The sequence below is a fragment of the Miscanthus floridulus genome, chromosome 10 (assembly GCF_019320115.1).
Source record: "Miscanthus floridulus cultivar M001 chromosome 10, ASM1932011v1, whole genome shotgun sequence".
Taxonomy (NCBI): domain Eukaryota; kingdom Viridiplantae; phylum Streptophyta; class Magnoliopsida; order Poales; family Poaceae; genus Miscanthus; species Miscanthus floridulus.
The window spans coordinates 16,468,980-16,486,738 of record NC_089589.1 but is presented as its reverse complement, the minus strand read 5'-3'; the positions used below and the strand labels follow the sequence as shown (position 1 = coordinate 16,486,738).

The window sequence follows — 17,759 nt, the reverse complement described above, 5'->3', positions numbered from 1 at the left end:
GCTTTGTTTGTTAGTCTATTGCTTTTGCATCGAGGGGTACTAGTTGGGGCTCTCGGTTCACTACTACAAATCAATTAGGCGACAAGCTATTTTATTTACAGAGGCATTCAAGTGTGCTTGTCTCCCAAAATGCATAGTGATTGTTGGAGGCAGACAGACCATTTTTGGAGACACATAGTAAAGGATTATTGAGTGTCAAGTATATGGGTAGATTAAACCCATGGATTAGCGTCATGATAGCCTGATTAACCCCCTGACAGATTTTCCTAATTAGCCAGGGGCTACACCCGTCATGTATGCTTGCACGTACACACCGGGCCATTAGGGAATAGCTTTGTGGGCCTCAGAGGGCCCACTCTGGGAAAAGACCATGATGCCTGGGGAACAAGCCGAGAGGCTAATTCCCCATTTGAATCGCGCACGCCTACGAGCTCAGGGGCTTGTACAGGCTAAAGTAGCTCCCGACCCCGAGGGATGACTGCCGAGCAAACACCGCCACATGCAACTTGGCATTGGATCCAGAGAGAATCCAACCCTGACCAACGTCAAGAATATACCCTAAATCTGTCAAGCGTCCATAGCCTGAAAGGAGGGCACATCAGTACGGCGTTAGACCCTATTAGGGGCCTAGTTTCTCTATGCCTACGAGGCCATGTTGGCCATTCCTAGCGCAGGGTCACACCCGGGGCATGACGCATCACAACGAGGACTTCTATGCGCCAGTGGTGTGCACGACTCCAGGCCCGCATGGTAGCCTCCCTCTGCATGCGTGTTGGATCTAGGAGTATGAAGGAAGCCATGAGAAGGCGACCTCAGAGAAGGCACAATGGTAACAGACACCACCTGACGGTTAGCACCCGGCAGTAGCATCATATGTCAAGGGATAGTTAGGGTGTTGTTGGCCCCCTCGCTACAAGACGAAGGATGGCACACGACGCTGCTAGAGTAACTGAAGCTTATGACTCAAAACCCTAGGGAAACCCCTGCTACCACGTAACTTGTACCCACATCCCCCTCTGGTATAGAAGGATGGGCATAGGCTCCTGTAAAGGGAATGGAAAACAATCCCCAATGTATCAAACCATAGTCTAGCGAATCAAGACATTTAGTCTTCAGTCAACTCCTCGCCCGAGCAACCAAAACCCTATAATAGTAGCATAGCACTCCCCTACACCTCTCTCTCTCTCTGTTTAAAGAAATCGATTGAGCATTCTAACACAAAAGAACACCTCTGCTGGAAGTAGGGCTCAGACGCCCGAACCGGGATTAATCTCTTGTGTTTTGAGTGCTTAAGCCATCAGAGACTCATGCATAAACACATCAAACAACTCGATTACTGCCGCATAATTGAACCCACATCAAGCACCATCTTTGTAAATCAATTAACAAAGATGGGCCTCTTAATGGGCCTACCTCTGAAAATGGTGGCCATTTTTAGAGGCGGACCTCTTAAAAGGCCCACCTTTGTTAATCGAAGTCTAGCCCAAGTGCCCAACAGCCCAATCAACAAGCTCCTCAGATATGTAAAGAAGGGAGGTAACCCTAGCCCGAAAGCCCATCTCTCTCTCTCTCTCTCTCTCTCTCTCTCTCTCTCTCTCTCTCTCTCTCTCTCTCTCTCTCTCTCTCCCTCCCTCTCCCTCCTACAGGCGTGCCTCCCTCACTCCTCTTCACCATAGCTGCCCTCCACCCCTCTCTTTTCTCTGCCTTCGACGATGAGGTGTGTGCCAGGCATGGCAGTGCAATTGAGAGCTATCGAGGCGTGAGGCGGCGGTGTGCGGCTAGGGCACGAGTCGTCAGTGCGCGATGGCGGTGTGCTACCTCCCCGCGTTGCCTACTTCACCACCATGCTTGCCACATTCAGATCCAAGGGTTAGGACATGACATCCAGTGGCCACGGCTAGATTCGTCAAGGATGACGTGGGATCTAGTGGCCACGACCAAATCATCGACTCTGTGGCGGGCATAGGTGAATCCCTAATCTCTTTCTCCCTCTTCATTCGATCTCTATGTCAGGATCCTCATCTCTCTCTTCCTCAATAGTGTGCGGCTAGTTTACAGGCAAAGTAGCAAAGCATAGCTACTATTAACCTAGATGCGAAAAAGTAGAATGAAGAAAGTAAAGAACATCGAATTGGAGTACATATCAGTCCTGTTTGGTACAGCTTATAAGCTGCTTGTGGCCAAAATAAGCTGAAACCAATAGCCAAAACAACACGCTTTTTTGCAGCTTATTCCAGTCACACGCTCATATGTGTACTAAAAAAGCAAACGCTAGATGAGACCGGCTTATTTTGACCATATTTTTACTCTGTTTATGCAGCATATCTAGGAAGCGTTTTATAGATAAGTTATACCAAACAGGGCCATCATTTGCTTTTCTTGCATGTAACATAGCTGGTTCATTACTGTAATCGAGAATTGTTTTTGCTAGTTTGCTTGAAAACTAATCATGTGTGCTTCTTCGGAAGTGAAGCAATCTTGTCATTAAGGACCCCTTTGGTAGGACTCCCAACCCACTTCCACCCGCGCACCAACTCTAGCTCCCCGCTGCTCCTACTCCCTCGTGCAACTAGCTCGAAACAGCATCATTTGTTAGAGCTCTCACAACTTCAGCTCCCAATCCGGTAGAGAAAGAGGATGACAAGCTAGATCTTAGCGATGGCGGGCTCGGAGGCGACGATGACGCTAGGAATGGGCTCGGAGGTGACAGCGACCACGGCCTCCGAGGTCACGATGAGGGGAAGAGGACATCTCGGCAGCGGTGGAGGACGAGATCGGGCTCGATCTCGATGATGGCGGCTGGATCTTAGCGAAGGCAAGCGGTGGAGGGCGAGCGTAGGCTCGGAGGCAATGGCGGGCGAGGACAGAGGGGGCGCGGGTAGAGGGACGAGGGAAGCGAAGTGAATCGGTGGGGAGCGGGTTTTTCCGCTCCCCATCTGCAGTGCAAAAACGGTGGAGCGGTGGGAGCGATTTATGGACGAAGCACCACACGCTAGCTAGGGGTGTTTGGGAGTGCTCCATCGATTCTCACGTGGAGCAAAGCCGCGGGAGCACTCCCAAAGGGGCTCTAACAACTTCTGTGTGGATTTTCGACATCAACACCATGGAAAGCTCTACGGTCATACTAGCTACCAGGAACTTTTTGCTCATGAGATCGTCGTCAACGGAGATGGATGAAGTAGCCATTGCAGCCCACGCCATCAAGCAATGTGACGAGAGCACAGCCACCAGCAATGAAACCTGAAGAGCACAACCCTATTTTTATAATGAGAACCTCGTTGCGTCGCGTCACATGACAAGCTGATCATGGTGAAATGGAGTTCTTCTGATCATACATGGGTCACAACGGAAGCAACGCAACAACGAAGCTGAAGGTATTTGAGGCAGATACTGAGACGGGTCGTCAATGGTTGGAGATGAACGACTTGGATGGCCAAGCCTTATTTGTCAGTAAACGGTGCTCCAACCTCTAGACTGCCGGCAATGATCGAAGGTTTCAGCAGGATCATGTGTATACTTACCGGGCGCTGATTTTCCCGGGAATTTTATGAGATCTGCTGTGGTTATATATTCTCTGATATGGTTATATACTTTCCAGGCTCGTCGGGGTTTGACTCCACTGAATTTAATTAACGTCCAATCTATGTATAAAGAGGATTACCTACATAGCTGTTTAGCCTACTAAACCGGGCGCCCGGGCTTTGAAAAAGCTCTGGGTCCGCTACTGTTTTCATATGAATGAAAACTAAGGCCATTCACAACATGTCCACGGGTGGAGCTCCTTTTCTGCCTAACAGTAAATTTCACAAGCATTGATTTTTTTTACTAATTACTAGCTTTTTTTTAACCAGCCAGTTTTATTTGATGTCTCAGTAATAGCATGTAAATATAAGGGATGCAAGTTTATCACAAGTCAAACTATGTTAACTTTGATCAAAATTTTAGAAAAGAAGAATAATAGTTATAACATCAAATTAACATCTAGATACATTATGAAATATATTTTTATAATTTACATCTTTAATGTGATATATGTTAATAGCATATAAATATAAGGTATTAACTATAGTTTGGGATTGGACCTAGCCCATGTTTACAGCCACGCCTTTGCTATTAGCTTGCAAAATATATACCGTATCATGCAACGGGAGAAAAAATCATCACCTCCTCCTAACCCAATAAACATCGGACAAAATTTTAGATGATAAATTGATTTGTGATCTACATCAATTATTGCCAAAATGGGCCTTTGTGAAATCATCAAATGTAAAATCCACATGTCATACAAATTTAGCCCATGCTTCGCTTCAGTTACTATGGCGCAACAATATTAGAGCATCTATAAATAATATTACTTAAAACTCATCTTCAAAGCAGCTCTCATCTCCCTCCCATGTTTTTTGAGTTCTAAAAACTGGGTCCCTCATTTTTCTGAAAAAAAAAAGACACTCAAAAGAGTGCTTTATATCAGGAAATCCCTTCCACGGAACCCAAAATATTTATCCAATTATCCTAGAAATTAAAACCCCACACTGCCACTGTCCAAGCTGCGCAGGTCACACTGAAGTCATACAGTTGGAAGTCTATTCCCTTTCTGTTGTGGCAGCCATTTTTCAGTTCAACAAAGAAGACACATCTCATCGATTCCCTGGAGGTTAACAACTGGTTGATCCATCAACAGCAAGATCACCCTTTAGCCTCTTCAAACTGATGCTTGTACAAACACGAAAAGGCATAACAAATACTGATAGGTTTGATATGATATAAAGAGAAACATTCAATTTCTTTGAGAAAGGAATTTGCATTGGACGCATCGAACGTGTGGACTCTGAGCAGGGACTAGCCATAGGATTACACAATCAATTTTGTTTTTGCATTTAAATTGAAGAAAAAAAAAAGACAATCATCACGCAGAATACCACTAGATAAAGTTTTTGGGCCAATAATGATTGCAGGATACATGTCTTTTCGCAAAGTGAAATTTGTATCATTGATAGGAACAACTTTGCTATAATTCCTAAAGGAAACGACTACAGCAGAACCACTCTCCAGCTAAGGATAGCTCGAGAGCCCACCACTGTAAAAAAGAAAGAAAATATCCTCCCCACTCCCGCACCAGCACCTTATTTCTCTGTCTCCCTGGCATCGACATCCCTCCCCGCTCGCTGTCCTGTCCTAGTGCCCCCGGCCCCATGGCTGCCGCCACCCATTGGTTTTGGCGACCACGAGCAACCACAGCATGTGAAGCCTCATCATCAATGCCCTCGCTGCCACCACCTCCGGCCTGACTTTGGCAGTGCCGTCAGCCCATCACCGCAAGAGCCACCACCCAGCGTTCGACACACACTCCACCACCACGGTCAATCCGTGTGCCTCCCTAGGAATCCCTCTAGACCCAGAAGCCAAAGATCCCTCCCCAACCCAGAACCAGAGTTGGTAGTCATCGGAGCGCCACGGATGTGGATTTTAGAAGTTTGATTCGTACACATCCCTATTTCAATTTGTAAGGAAAATGGACCCTTGGCCCATTTACTTTGAATTTTGGTGGTTGATGACTAACACGATCAAATTGAACTAATGAATTTGCAAGTGTTTGTTTTGTAGTTCAATAGGGTGCAAGACGTAACTTGGACGAAGGCGACATGATGATCCGATGATCAACACCTCAAGCAAGACCTTAAAAGCACAAAAAAAGACCCAAGAGATCAAGCAAAGTCCAAGCATGAAGATTGTAACCAAGCCGTACGCAAGATCGCGAAGAAACGAGCTCGCAGAGACGACCGGACGCTGGACCGAACGCTGATGGCTCGGCAGTCGGGACGACCGGACGCTGGACCGGTGGCTCGGCAGTCGGGACAACCGGACGCTAGACCGGTGGCTCTGCAGTCGGAGCGACCGGACGCTGGACCGGCTCTGCAGTCGGGGCGACCGGACACGGATGGCGAAACCGACCGAACACAGGGAAGCAGCGTCCGATCGAGTACAGAGAGGTTCCAGAGCGGCAAATCTGCGACCGGATGCGTCCGGTGGCAGGCGACCGAACGTTGGCCAGCGTCCGATCAGCACATTGTCGGCTCAATGGTCGGGACGACCGGACGCGTCCGGTCAGGACGATTCAGCGTCCGGTCAGTAGCAGAATTGCGGGAGTTCGACCCGAACGGCTACTTTCTCAGTGGGGCTTATAAATAGACCCCACATCCGGCCATTTGGTAAGAGTGGAGCTGACGAAACATACCAAGGGTGTTGATACACCATTTTAGTGATCTCCACTTGCATAGTGCTTAGTGTTTTATTAGGTGATTAGCGTAGGTGCTTTGCGAAGTGCTTAGGTTGATTAGACCACCGCTTATGCACTTGCTCTAGGTTTAGGCCTAGTGTTTAGTGAGGTTTGCATACCTCCTGCTATCCCGTGCTTGCGAGCACAAATGTTGTACATCGGAGGGGCTTGAAGTCTTGCGAGATCACACCAACCGCGTTTGTGGTGTGGACACCACCGTGTACCGGAGGGAACAAGACCCGCGACGTTTCGGCCGGAAGCTTGATAGTGAAGACGACGGGGAGCATCCGGGAGAGACTTGCCGAAAGACACGTCGGAGACCCACTTGTGCGTGGGGAAGGCCCGAAACTATCCACGGAGTTACCCGACCGGGAGCTTGGCCCTTGTGAGGGATTCCTTGCGAGGGGCTCCAACGAGGACTAGGGGAAGCTTGCGCTTCTCGATACCTCGGTAAAAATACCGGAGTCGTCGACGGGAGTTTGCATATCTCTACCTTGCTCTTTAGCTTCCGCATTTACATTGTTTATTTTACTACTTTTGCGGTAGAGATAGCAACTCATTAGCAAAACCGTAGTTGCACATTCAGATAGTTCATCTGTTATATAGGTTTTGCTAAAGTTAGAAAAAGAGGCCATAGTTTTGGAGTTAGAATTTTTAAGTTGCCTAATTCACCCTCCCTCTCTTAGGCGTCATGGTCCCTTCAATTGGTATCAGAGCCGGTTGGCTCAATTTGGACCTTTGGCTAAACCGCTGTTGAGCCGACGCTATTTAGAGTGGTTGGGATGGATACCATTAGGCCTCCGCACTTTGACGGCACCAACTTCTCATACTATAAAGCTAGAATGGCTTGCCACCTTGAGGCGGTTAATTTGGGTGTATGGAGAGTCACTCGTGACGGGATAAAACCCATCAAGAATCCCGTAAAACCCACAAAGAGTGATGAAAAAGAAATGCACTTCAATGCTAGAGCTAAAAATTGCTTGTTTGAATCACTTAGTATGGATGTTTTTAACCAATTATTCACTTTAAATACGACACATGAAATTTAGTTAAAACTCCAAGAGCTCTATGACGGCACAAGCAATGTTCGTGAGCAAAAACATTGTCTAGCAAAGCAAAACTATGATTCCTTTACTATGAATGATAATAAGCTTGTTCGTGATATGTATTCTCGTTTGAATCTAATTATCAATGAGCTCCATTCTATAGGATTATTAAAGCTAGATGATGCGGACATCGTGAGGAAGATCATCTCCGTGCTACTACAAAAGAAATATGCAAGCATCATCACCATCCTTCACAACATGGAGGACTTGAGCAATATGACCCCGGGCATAACCATTGGCAAGTTAGTGGCATTTGAAATGTCATGGAAGATGGGTCAAGAAGAAGCTTCTTCATCAAGCAAAGGCAAAGCTCTCGCTTGTAGCGAGAAAAAGAAGATGAAGGGCAAGCAAGTTGAGACAAGCTCAAGCTCAAGTTCCTCAAGTGAAGATGAAGAAGAAGATGAGGACGATGATGATGATGAAGATTCAAGTGATGATCAATCTTCCTCCTTCACCTCCGATCTTGATGAAGAATCAATCAAAATGATCAACAAAATGGAGAAGATGATCCAAAGGCTCAATGTCAAGGGTGTGCCCATCCAAATTTAAGATTTCATTTTCACAAATCAAAGAAAGAAGCAAAGAAAGAAATGATGCTATGGATGCGGCGAGTTGGGGCACTTTGTGGAAGTTTGTCCATACAAACCCACACCCAAGATAAAGAAGAAGGCATGCAAGAACCAAGCTCTCACATCAATAAGATCATAGGATGATTCTTCAAGTGAAGAAGAACCCCATCACAAGAGGTGAGGCCGCAAGCACTCATCATCAAGCTCTTCTCGTGTGTGCCTTATGACACGAGGTAACAAAAGCGCTTTCTCTAGTGAGAGTGATAGTGATGATGATATGCCTTCTTATCATAAACTTGTGCAAGAAAATCTTAATTATGCTAAAGCTTACACTAGTCAACATAAGAAGCTCTAAAGTTTAAAAGAAAAGCTAGATAGTTCACAAAAAGCATACAAAACCTTGCTTGAACAATATGAGAACTTTGCTAATCTCAATGTTGAATATCTACTAAAATTGAGAAACTCGATACTAGTGCAACAACAAATGCATACACAATCAATGATGAGCAACTCTTAAAGAAAAATAAAAAATTAAAAGAAAAGTTAGCTAGCTCACAAGAAGCATATAATAGTTTGCTTGCTAAAATAGAAACCATGTGCAAACATTGTGATAAGCTAACTAATAAAGTTGCTAATCTTGAAGCCGTTAGCACAACCCCCACCAAGGCATCTAAAAAGAAAAGTTCTATCTTTAACATGTCTAAAAAGGATGCTTCTACTTCTTGTAATGATTTATGTTTAGACTCACCTTTGTGCAACTAAGTTTATGTTGAGAAAGTTGTTGTAGATACATGCACACAAGAGGTTGCAAAGGAGAATGAGCAACTCAAGCAAGAAGTAGCTCACCTCACCAAGGACTTGACTCAAGTAAAAGGCAAAGCGAAGCAAACCCAACTTCATCAAGATAACACCGTTAAAGGAGTAAAGAAGCTTAATGAAGAACAAACCATGGTTTGTTACGTGTGCCACAAGGAAGGTCACAAGTCCTATGAGTGCAAGGTGAAGAATGGAGGAGGAGCAAAGAAGGAGAAAAAGCAAACAAGCAAGTTCTCCAACACCTACACCAACAAGGTGGACAAGAAGGCCTTCACACCTTACTCTTAAAGAAGAAAAATAACAAGGTGATGACCATCAAGGTAAACAAGCAAGCCAACAATAGGGTCAAACGCTTTTGGGTGCCAAAAGAAATCATTTCAAACATGAAGAGCACCAAGAAGGTTTAGATCCCGAAAGGGAAGTGAGAAGTTCATCGGACCTCAGGGAATTTAGAGACTTGACAAACTGTGGGTGCATTTCATGGAGTGCATCATGATGGACAAAATCATTGCCAAGTGGGTTAGTGAATACTATGGACCCAAATTCTCCTTCTCATGTTAGGTAACTAGATGTTATTACTTTTTAATTAGTACGTCTTGCAATTAGATTTTTCTACAATTGGTATCTTTTAGCATCTAGTTACTCTTCATGCCTAGGTTTGCATTTGCATGTTTATATCTTTTATCATGCATACACTAGGTATATCTTATGGTAGCTTGCTCGGTCTCATTTTAAACCCTTAGAGCAAACCTACATGGTTTAAAATTGCTTAGAAGCACGGCACATAGCTTGTCTTACTATTGTTCATCTAATATGTGCCAAAGTCCAAATTATAGATAATCTCTCCCAGATATCTTTTTGAAAATGATTCTCACATTCATGAGATGTCATCTTTCAAGTGGTATTTTTTATTCTAAAATCAATGTGCATGATTTCTACAAAGTATTCTACATTTGTGTGCACATATTTAGGAGTAATTCTACAACTTGAATGCTTTGAGACTAACACTTTTTCAAATGGTATCAATTTTTCAAACCTATCACATGTGTAGTAGTCTCATTGTAAGGAAATTGGAGTCCCCGAAGTTAAGCATCATTCTTCAATTAGCATAATCATATTGATTTCATTTCATATTTATATGCTCTCTATGCATTATATAGATTAAACTCTCTTATGAAATAAATTGCTAATTATACATATGCTTTGCTTTCTACCATATATATGCATACAGTTAGGGGGAGCTTAGTCTATATAATGTGAGAGTCAAATTTTATGATCCATTTCACTCTATACACAAAGGATCACGAAATTTGACCCTCCCTTGTGCTACTAATGTCTTTCTTTTCAGTGTTTAATACCAAAGGAGGAGAATTTGAAGAACCAAAGGCAAGCATCAAGTTGATGTCTACAAGTGGTAATGGTCCGAGAAAGGGAGAAAAGTGAATTATGGATTAGTCTAAGTAATGGTAAAATTTGTAGGAATCCATAATGCCACAAGGGGATTTTTGCAAGGGCAAGATAACCTTTCATTTTGTTTTAATTGGTATCTTACAATTGATTTCAATTGGTATCTTTAAGTATCAAATAAACTTGCCCTTTGCATTGCATCCTAGCAAAAAGGTAGTTTTTAACTTCCAAATTCTTATTATTTGCTTGCTTTGATCGTGTTGGCATCAATCACCAAAAATGGGGAGATTGTAAGGAAAATGGACCCTTGGCCCATTTACTTTGGATTTTGGTGGTTGATGACTAACACAACCAAATTGGACTAATGAATTTGCAAGTGTTTGTTTTGTAGTTCAATAGGGTGCAAGACGTAATTTGGACGAAAGCGACATGATGATCCGATGATCAACACCTCAAGCAAGACCTTAGGAGCACAAGAAAAGACCCAAGCGATCAAGCAAAGTCCAAGCATGAAGATTGGAACCAAGTCGTACGCAAGATCACGAAGAAACGAGCTCGCAGAGGCGACCGAACGCTGGACCGAACGCTGGTGGCTCGGCAGTCGGGACGACCGGACACTGGATTGGTGGCTCGGCAGTCGGGACAACTGGACGCTGGACCGGTGGCTCTGCAGTCGGGGCGACCGGACACTGGACCGGCTCTGCAGTCGGGGCAACCGGACACGGACGGCGAAACCGACCGGACGCATAGAAGCAGCGTCCGATCAAGTACAGAGAGGTTCCAAAGCGGTAAATCTGCGACCGGACGCGTCCGGTGGCAGGCGACCAGACGCTGGCCAGCGTCCGATCAGCACATTGCCGGCTCAACGGTCGGGACGACCGGACGCGTCCGGTCAGTAGCAGAATTGCGGGAGTTCGACCCGAACGGCTACTTTCTCAGTAGGGCTTATAAATAGACCCCCCAATCGGCCATTTGGTAAGAGTGGAGCTGAGAAAACATACCAAGGGCGTTGATACACCATTTTAGTGATCTCCACTTGCATAGTACTTAGTGTTTTATTAGGTGATTAGCGTAGGTGCTTTGCGAAGTGCTTAGGTTGATTAGACCACCGCTTATACGCTTGCTCCAGGTTTAGGCCTAGCGTTTAGTGGGGTTTGCATACCTCCTGCTATCCCGTGCTTGCGAGCACAAGTGTTGTACATCAAAGGGGCTTGAAGTCTTGCGAGATCACACCAACTGCGTTTGTGGTGTGGCCACCACCGTGTACCGGAGAGAACAAAGCCCACGGCGTTTCGGCCGGAAGCTTGATAGTGAAGACTGCGGGGAGCATCCGGGAGAGGCTTGCCGGAAGACACGTCGGAGACCCACTTGCGCGTGGGGAAGGCCCGAGGCTATCCACGGAGTTACCCGACCGAGAGCTTGGCCCTTGCGAGGGATTCCTTACGAGGGGCTCCAACGAGGACTAGGGGGAAGCTTACGCGCTTCTCGATACCTCGGTAGAAATACCGGAGTCGTCGATGGGAGTTTGCACATCCCTACCTTGCTCTTTAGCTTCCGCATTTACATTGTTTACTTTACTACGTTTGCGGTAGAGATAGCAACTCACTAGCAAAACCGTAGTTGCACATTTAGATAGTTCATCTATTACATAAGTTTTGCTAGAGTTAGAAAAAGAGGCCATAGTTTTAGAGTTAGAATTTTTAAGTTGCCTAATTCATCCCCCCCCCCCCTTCCTCTTAGGCGTCATGGTCCCTTCACAATTCTTACTTGATTCCATTCTTACTTCCCTCATCACCTCTCATTTATTCCATTGGAGGATTTTTTTTTTTTGTTCCGATTTGTCCTTTTCTTAATTGGAGGGCCCTCAAATTAGGCTTAACTGGAAGGCCTCTTGATTTAGATACCATTCCTATATGGCACTTTCACCTAGGCCAACATGCAACTTTCCTTTAATTAACTAGAACATGAACAAATTTTATGTTTCATAAGCAGCCCTGTGTGGGTATCACACCATTTGTACATTTCCCCTGATTCACATCTACCAAAACAAAAGTGTCTCAAACTTACTGTTTAATGGAAACCTGTTTACAGAAACCATGCATCTACTGAAGATATGCTGATCTCTAGCATTAGTGAATGGTGAAGATTTTTTTAGTGGCAAATATCAACGCCATCAGATGAACAAAACAATAGTACCTCAAAGCAGTACTAAAATAGTTAATCAGAACAAACACCATGGAGAGTGTAAAGCATCTAGTGAGTAAAAGCAGCATGGCACAAAACAAATCGAACCCAGAAGTCCACAATTCTAGAAGGAACTGATAAGAAGCAGAAGAAGTGGGCAATATATGCAATCAGCGTTACAGCAAGCAGGGAGAAGAGTGCATGCTAAACTGGACACTAAAATAAGGACACCACTTATTGCAATAGCCAGGCAGTTAATGGGAACCAGAAGAGCAAATATAAAAGATTGAGCGCAGCAGACAGTAACTAAAAACGACATAGCTAGGCAACATGAGAGTGAGATTGAACATTTACCACTTCACTGTCTAGTCTATGATGCATTTTTAAGCTTAGAGAAATGTTTAGAGTAGAAATTTTTGGTTTGAGCATCAAAACAACACGAACATTTGCAGGGAGTTCAACGTTCTCATTTTCAACTTACACAATCATTTCACTGCTTTCTGTAAGATAAGTAGGAGATATAGTAATTAGTAATACATAAGCATTCTGAATTTCAATATCTAACTTACATTTGGATCAGCCATCCATCTCCACGATATTGATTATATCAGAAGTTATGCCATAGGCATTCAAGATATCCACAAATTTGTGAACATTTTCAGCAATCTTTTGGCATCTGACTTCGACTAATTTAAGGTGCTCAGGCAGAGCAATTTTTTCAATTGAACTACAACTTTCTCTCATTTCCACATTATAGTTAAGCCCCTGTAGCAGATCAAAGTAGTATTTTAGACCAAGCAGTCATGCAACACTGCTTCAGAAAGATATCAGCCAAAATTAGATGCATATGTGTCACAAAAAATTGAAGAGTGAGCTTATACATTAAGTTGAAGAGTGATCTTCTCTAGGATCAGCGCATGCTGGAGGAAACAAATTAGTGCATCGAGTTCACAGGCCACAGACCACCCATTGAGCACCAAAGTCTTTAAGTTGCTAAATATGGGGCACAATTTCATATCTCGCTTGAAAATGGCCTGGGTAGTGTAAGAAAAAAAGTTTAGATAGGTGAATTCAACTTAGGAGATCGAGATAGTACATAAAATTGAAATACTATGCCCAAACACATATAAACTAGCCATATGATAAAGTACATCACTTGAATGTGTCTCAGTTTTAGGTTTATGAAAATGTGATGGAAGACAAACATGCTGCATACAAGTGCCAATGACCCTTAACAGCTAGGAGTAAGGTACAAGTATATTCAAACATACCGCTGCACGATTCTGAATGTAGACTGAATGAACTGCCAGCTCCAAATTTTTAGCATTGGACAAGCCTCTAAGAAGCACACACTTGGCACTCCTGTCATTATTACCATAGCAATCAACACATGTATCATGAGCACAATGTTCAAAGTTGCTGTGCCAACAGCGATCCCTACAGTACTGATCAAGTCTGATATATGCTTTCACTAGCAGCACTGCACTTGGAAAGTAAGGAAGCCTGCCAGAACGCACGTCCAGTAGAAGTGATGATAGATTTGGGGCCAAAATCTGAGTGCATATATCACCAGAAAACTCACAATTCTTGACACTTAGACGACTTAGTGATTGGGAAGATATCTTGTGGACCCAAATTTTGGAATCCCTTATTTTAAGATTCTTTAAGGCAGGGCAGCTCCAGAAATCCATAGAGCTATTAGTCAACACTACAGATTTAAGCTCCAAGGTCATCAAGTGCTGGGAGATGAGGGGCTCACTGAGTCGCAGCAGGGGTACGGGCCGCAGCTGAGGTCTGCTGAGCCTTGAGTTCACAAGGACTCTGAGCACCTGCACATTGTGCGTTAAGGCGTACATGATCCACCTCTGGGCGTATTTAACCCGTTCATTCTTTTGGTCTTTATCTAAGAGAGGGTTTATAGCATCGTACATGTAGGTCTCAAACGTGAGCTCTTCCAGAGGTGCCCGGCTGCGGAAGAACAGCACGCTGTTGGCAAACCTATTGAACTTGGTCGCGCTTCCCCAGCTCTGGGGCTTGGTCAAGCGCAGGACGCGCAAGGACTTCCAGACCGGGCGCCAGCGGCGGGAGAGCACGCACGTGCGCACGGCATCATGGGCCGGCAGGAAGGAGAGCACGTGGAGGAGGAGGTCGTCCGGGAGGGCGCCGATGCGGTCCTCGCCCCTCGGTGCAGCAGCTCCCATGCGCCTCGGAGGCATTGCGTCGAACAGGTGCCGGGCGCCGGTGCTGCGACTGCGACAGGAGAAGGCGTTGAGACGCCAGAGGAGAACCATGCGAATGGAGGAGACGTGACAAGCTCACCTCAGTTCTCTCGTTGGAAGGCCCAGTCGGCAGCCGGCGGGGGGAGTGGACGGCGGAGAAGGGGACGGCAGAAGAGCGAATAAGTAAGGGCGACGGCGTCTCCTCGGCCGACGAGCAGCTCCGCTGAAAAGGGGAAGGGGATCCGTCGCGGTGGAGCTAGCGGTGGAAGGGGCCGCCGCGGGGTTTGACGGGAGAAATGGGACGGCGGCGACTTCTAGGTCGAAGAGGGGGCGGCGAATGGCAGGCAGGAGCGCAGGGGATGCGGAATTTGGGAATGGAAAAAGTGACTTAACCCCCTACCTATTTCACCCCAAGTACGAAATCGTCTGTTTTATCCCTGAACTTTTCAAAATCGTCTATTTTACCCCCGGCGGTTTTTTGACAGCGGTTTGCTACAGTGCCGATGGTTTGAATTTTCTTTTTTTTAATTTATTTTCGGTGAATTTTTGAAAAATCATAGTAAATCATAGAAAAATTATAAAATGAAAATTCTAATTTTATTGGACTCCATATGAGTAGATCTACATAGTGAATATATAATACGGTATGCTTTAGTACAAATTTTTTTTGTAGCTTTAGATTAATTAAAAAATCTAATTTTATCTGTAATTAATTAGAATTTATCTATAACTAAGTTATACATAGTCCAATGAGTACGAAATTTTTACTATAATTCAAACATACAATAATTAGCGTACCATAAAAATTTCATCACAATTGGACCATAGAAGCTACAGCTATGAATTATTCCAATTAATTACAAACAAAATTAGATTTTCTAATTAATCTAAGGCTACAGTAAAAATTTTGTACTAAAGCATACCGTATTATATATTCACTATGTAGATCTACTCATGTGGAGTCCAACAAAATTAGATTTCTTATTTTATTATTTTTCTATGATTTACTATGATTTTTCAAAGATTCACCGAAAGTAAAAAAGTCAAACACATCATCACTGTAGCAAATCCATCATTACTGTAGCAAATCCACCGTTACTGTAGCACAGCCGCTGCTACTATAGCGGAACCGCTGTCAAAAAACGTCCGGGGGTGTAAAGTAGACGATTTTGGAAAGTTGAGGGGGTAAAACAGACGGTTTCATAGTTGGGGGTGAAGTAGACCAAGTATGAAAGGTGGGGATTAAGTAGACTTTTTCCATTTAGGAATTGGGAGTTGGACCAGAAAGTGTTCGTCGGAGTAAACGCTGGATTGCCTTTGCCACGTCAGCTAACAATAAATCGGCAGCGCCCGAACGTCCGAACGGACGCCCGCTTTGAGAAGCCCGCGCTGCACTCTGTTTCACATGCTCGGGCCAGACCACGCGCAGGGCCGCTTGCGCAACTCCGCTTCGTGCAATATTTAATGAAACACTTACAACATACGTCTGAAATAAGCTAAAACACTTACAACATACATCCGAAACACTCGTAAAACACTATAAAAAACTTGAAAACACATGTGTAGCCATTGCAAACATATACAAACATCAAGATAAAACACTTGTAACATAGGTTTTAAAACATCCGAAACACTTGCATATATATGCAACATCTCGATCAAGTTTTGCAACATACGTCTAAAACAGATGAAACATTTAGAACATACACTTGAAACATACGTGTATAGCCCATTGCAACATCTGCGACATCTCGATCTACTTTTGCAACATCCTTATAAAACACTTGCAACATATCTCTAAAACATCTGAAATATTTGAAATATATGTTTGCAACATGCATCGTATCTCGGTGCGACCTCCTCCGCCATCTGCATCGGGACGCCGCAGCCATAGCTGGAGGCGAGGCTGGAGGGCTTCTGCGCCAGGGCCTGACACTTCTCCTTGCACGGCGGCCTCAGTGGTAGCTAGCGGGCGAGGGAGTGGTCGCCACTCGTGGGCGCGGCAGTGCCCGCGTCGTCAGGTGAAGCGGGCCGCAGAGCAGAAGCAGGAGAAGGAGCAGCACGGGCTGACCGTCGACGACAGAGCGGGCCAGGAGCATCGGGGCAACCGGCGGAGCAAGAGCAAACGGGGGTGACCACGATGCGCGGAGCAAAGTGGAGCAGGTCTCTCGTCTTCTTCTTCTTTCCTTATTCAACCGGCACTACGGAAGAGATGAACGCGGATATCGTAATAAAAAAACAGACAGACGCAGAGGAGAGGTCCATTGGGCTGATATGCAGGCCCACGAAGGGGCGTCCGCACGGACGGATGCCCTACACGCAGCATTTTCGATAAAAGTTAACTTGAAATATCTCCAAAAGATTATTTAATTTATTCTTAATACAAAAAACTGTTGTATAAAATTGCTCCAGCAGATTACACATCTCCAAATATAGGACATTCGTCCTTCTCTCTTGTGTATTTAAAAGGTTTTTGTTAATCTGTTAGAGGGCCACACTAACAATAATACTCCCTCCGTTCGGATTTATATGTCGTTTTGCATTTTGTAGATATATAACTTTTATTATGTATATAGATATATCATATATATAAATAGATAGCAAAAGCTATATACCTAAAAAATTCAAAACGACTTATAATTTGAGGCAGAGGGTGGTAGGAGATTACCTGTATATACTTTTAGGAGATGGAGATATTATATGCTAAATATGTTAGCTATTAGTTTGACTATTAGGTTAGCTGTATTAAATATATAAGTATTTGAGAAAATTCCTTTAATGACACTGAAACTCACTCATTCCTTACACGTCCCTGAAAATTTTTGGCTTTCACTGTTTGAAATCATCTCCAAATTCTACACTATTACAGAAAAGATTATGCGAGTAGGTGCCATTTTATTATCCGAGGCGGGCGGGCTAGGCGCCGAGCGCCCACCTCGGTTAAGCCCTGTTTGGTTGAGCTGTGGCTTTTACAAAAGCTGTTGTGAGCTGTGACTTTTGCAAAAGTAGCTATGGAAAAGTTGTTGTGGGATAGTTGAAAGCTTGTTTGGTTGATCAGATGTGGCTTTTGGAAAAGCTTCTCTCACTTACGAGCGGATCCCACACCTCATGGACAGAAGACTACATCTTCTTCCTCCTCTCGCCATCGAGGGATGCTGTGCGCACCCGTTAGAGGTGGCCG

At 44.5% G+C, this 17,759-nt stretch overlaps 1 protein-coding gene across 3 annotated transcripts; it reads right to left on the bottom strand.

Moving 5' to 3' along the window:
* Nucleotides 1-4,184: 4,184 nt before the first annotated feature.
* On the bottom strand, nt 4,185-14,948 carry LOC136487750 (putative F-box/FBD/LRR-repeat protein At2g05300). Of its 3 annotated transcripts, none has more exons than XM_066484855.1 (5): nt 14,679-14,948; nt 13,631-14,603; nt 13,241-13,393; nt 12,929-13,124; nt 4,185-4,707 (listed from the first exon to the last, which is right to left on the bottom strand). In XM_066484855.1, the coding sequence occupies exons 2-4, from the start codon at nt 14,573-14,575 to the stop codon at nt 12,936-12,938; spliced, it is 1,287 nt and encodes a 428-aa protein (XP_066340952.1). In that variant the 5' UTR covers nt 14,576-14,603; nt 14,679-14,948; the 3' UTR covers nt 4,185-4,707; nt 12,929-12,935. The 3 variants fall into 3 exon arrangements, with proteins under 3 accessions (XP_066340952.1, XP_066340950.1, XP_066340951.1); XM_066484853.1 differs by having other exon boundaries at nt 4,186-4,707; nt 13,631-14,609; XM_066484854.1 differs by having other exon boundaries at nt 4,186-4,662; nt 13,631-14,609.
* Nucleotides 14,949-17,759: the final 2,811 nt, after the last annotated feature.

Excerpts from the sequence above, each read along its gene's own strand:
- LOC136487750 (XM_066484855.1), bottom strand. The coding sequence starts at position 14,575 with ATGCCTCCGAGGCGCATGGGAGCTGCTGCACCGAGGGGCGAGGACCGC. Across the intron at positions 13,394-13,630 it reads ACATTCAGAATCGTGCAGCG|GCCATTTTCAAGCGAGATAT; the intron begins GTATGTTTGAAT and ends TACACTACCCAG. Across the intron at positions 13,125-13,240 it reads AGATCACTCTTCAACTTAAT|GGGCTTAACTATAATGTGGA; the intron begins GTATAAGCTCAC and ends GATCTGCTACAG.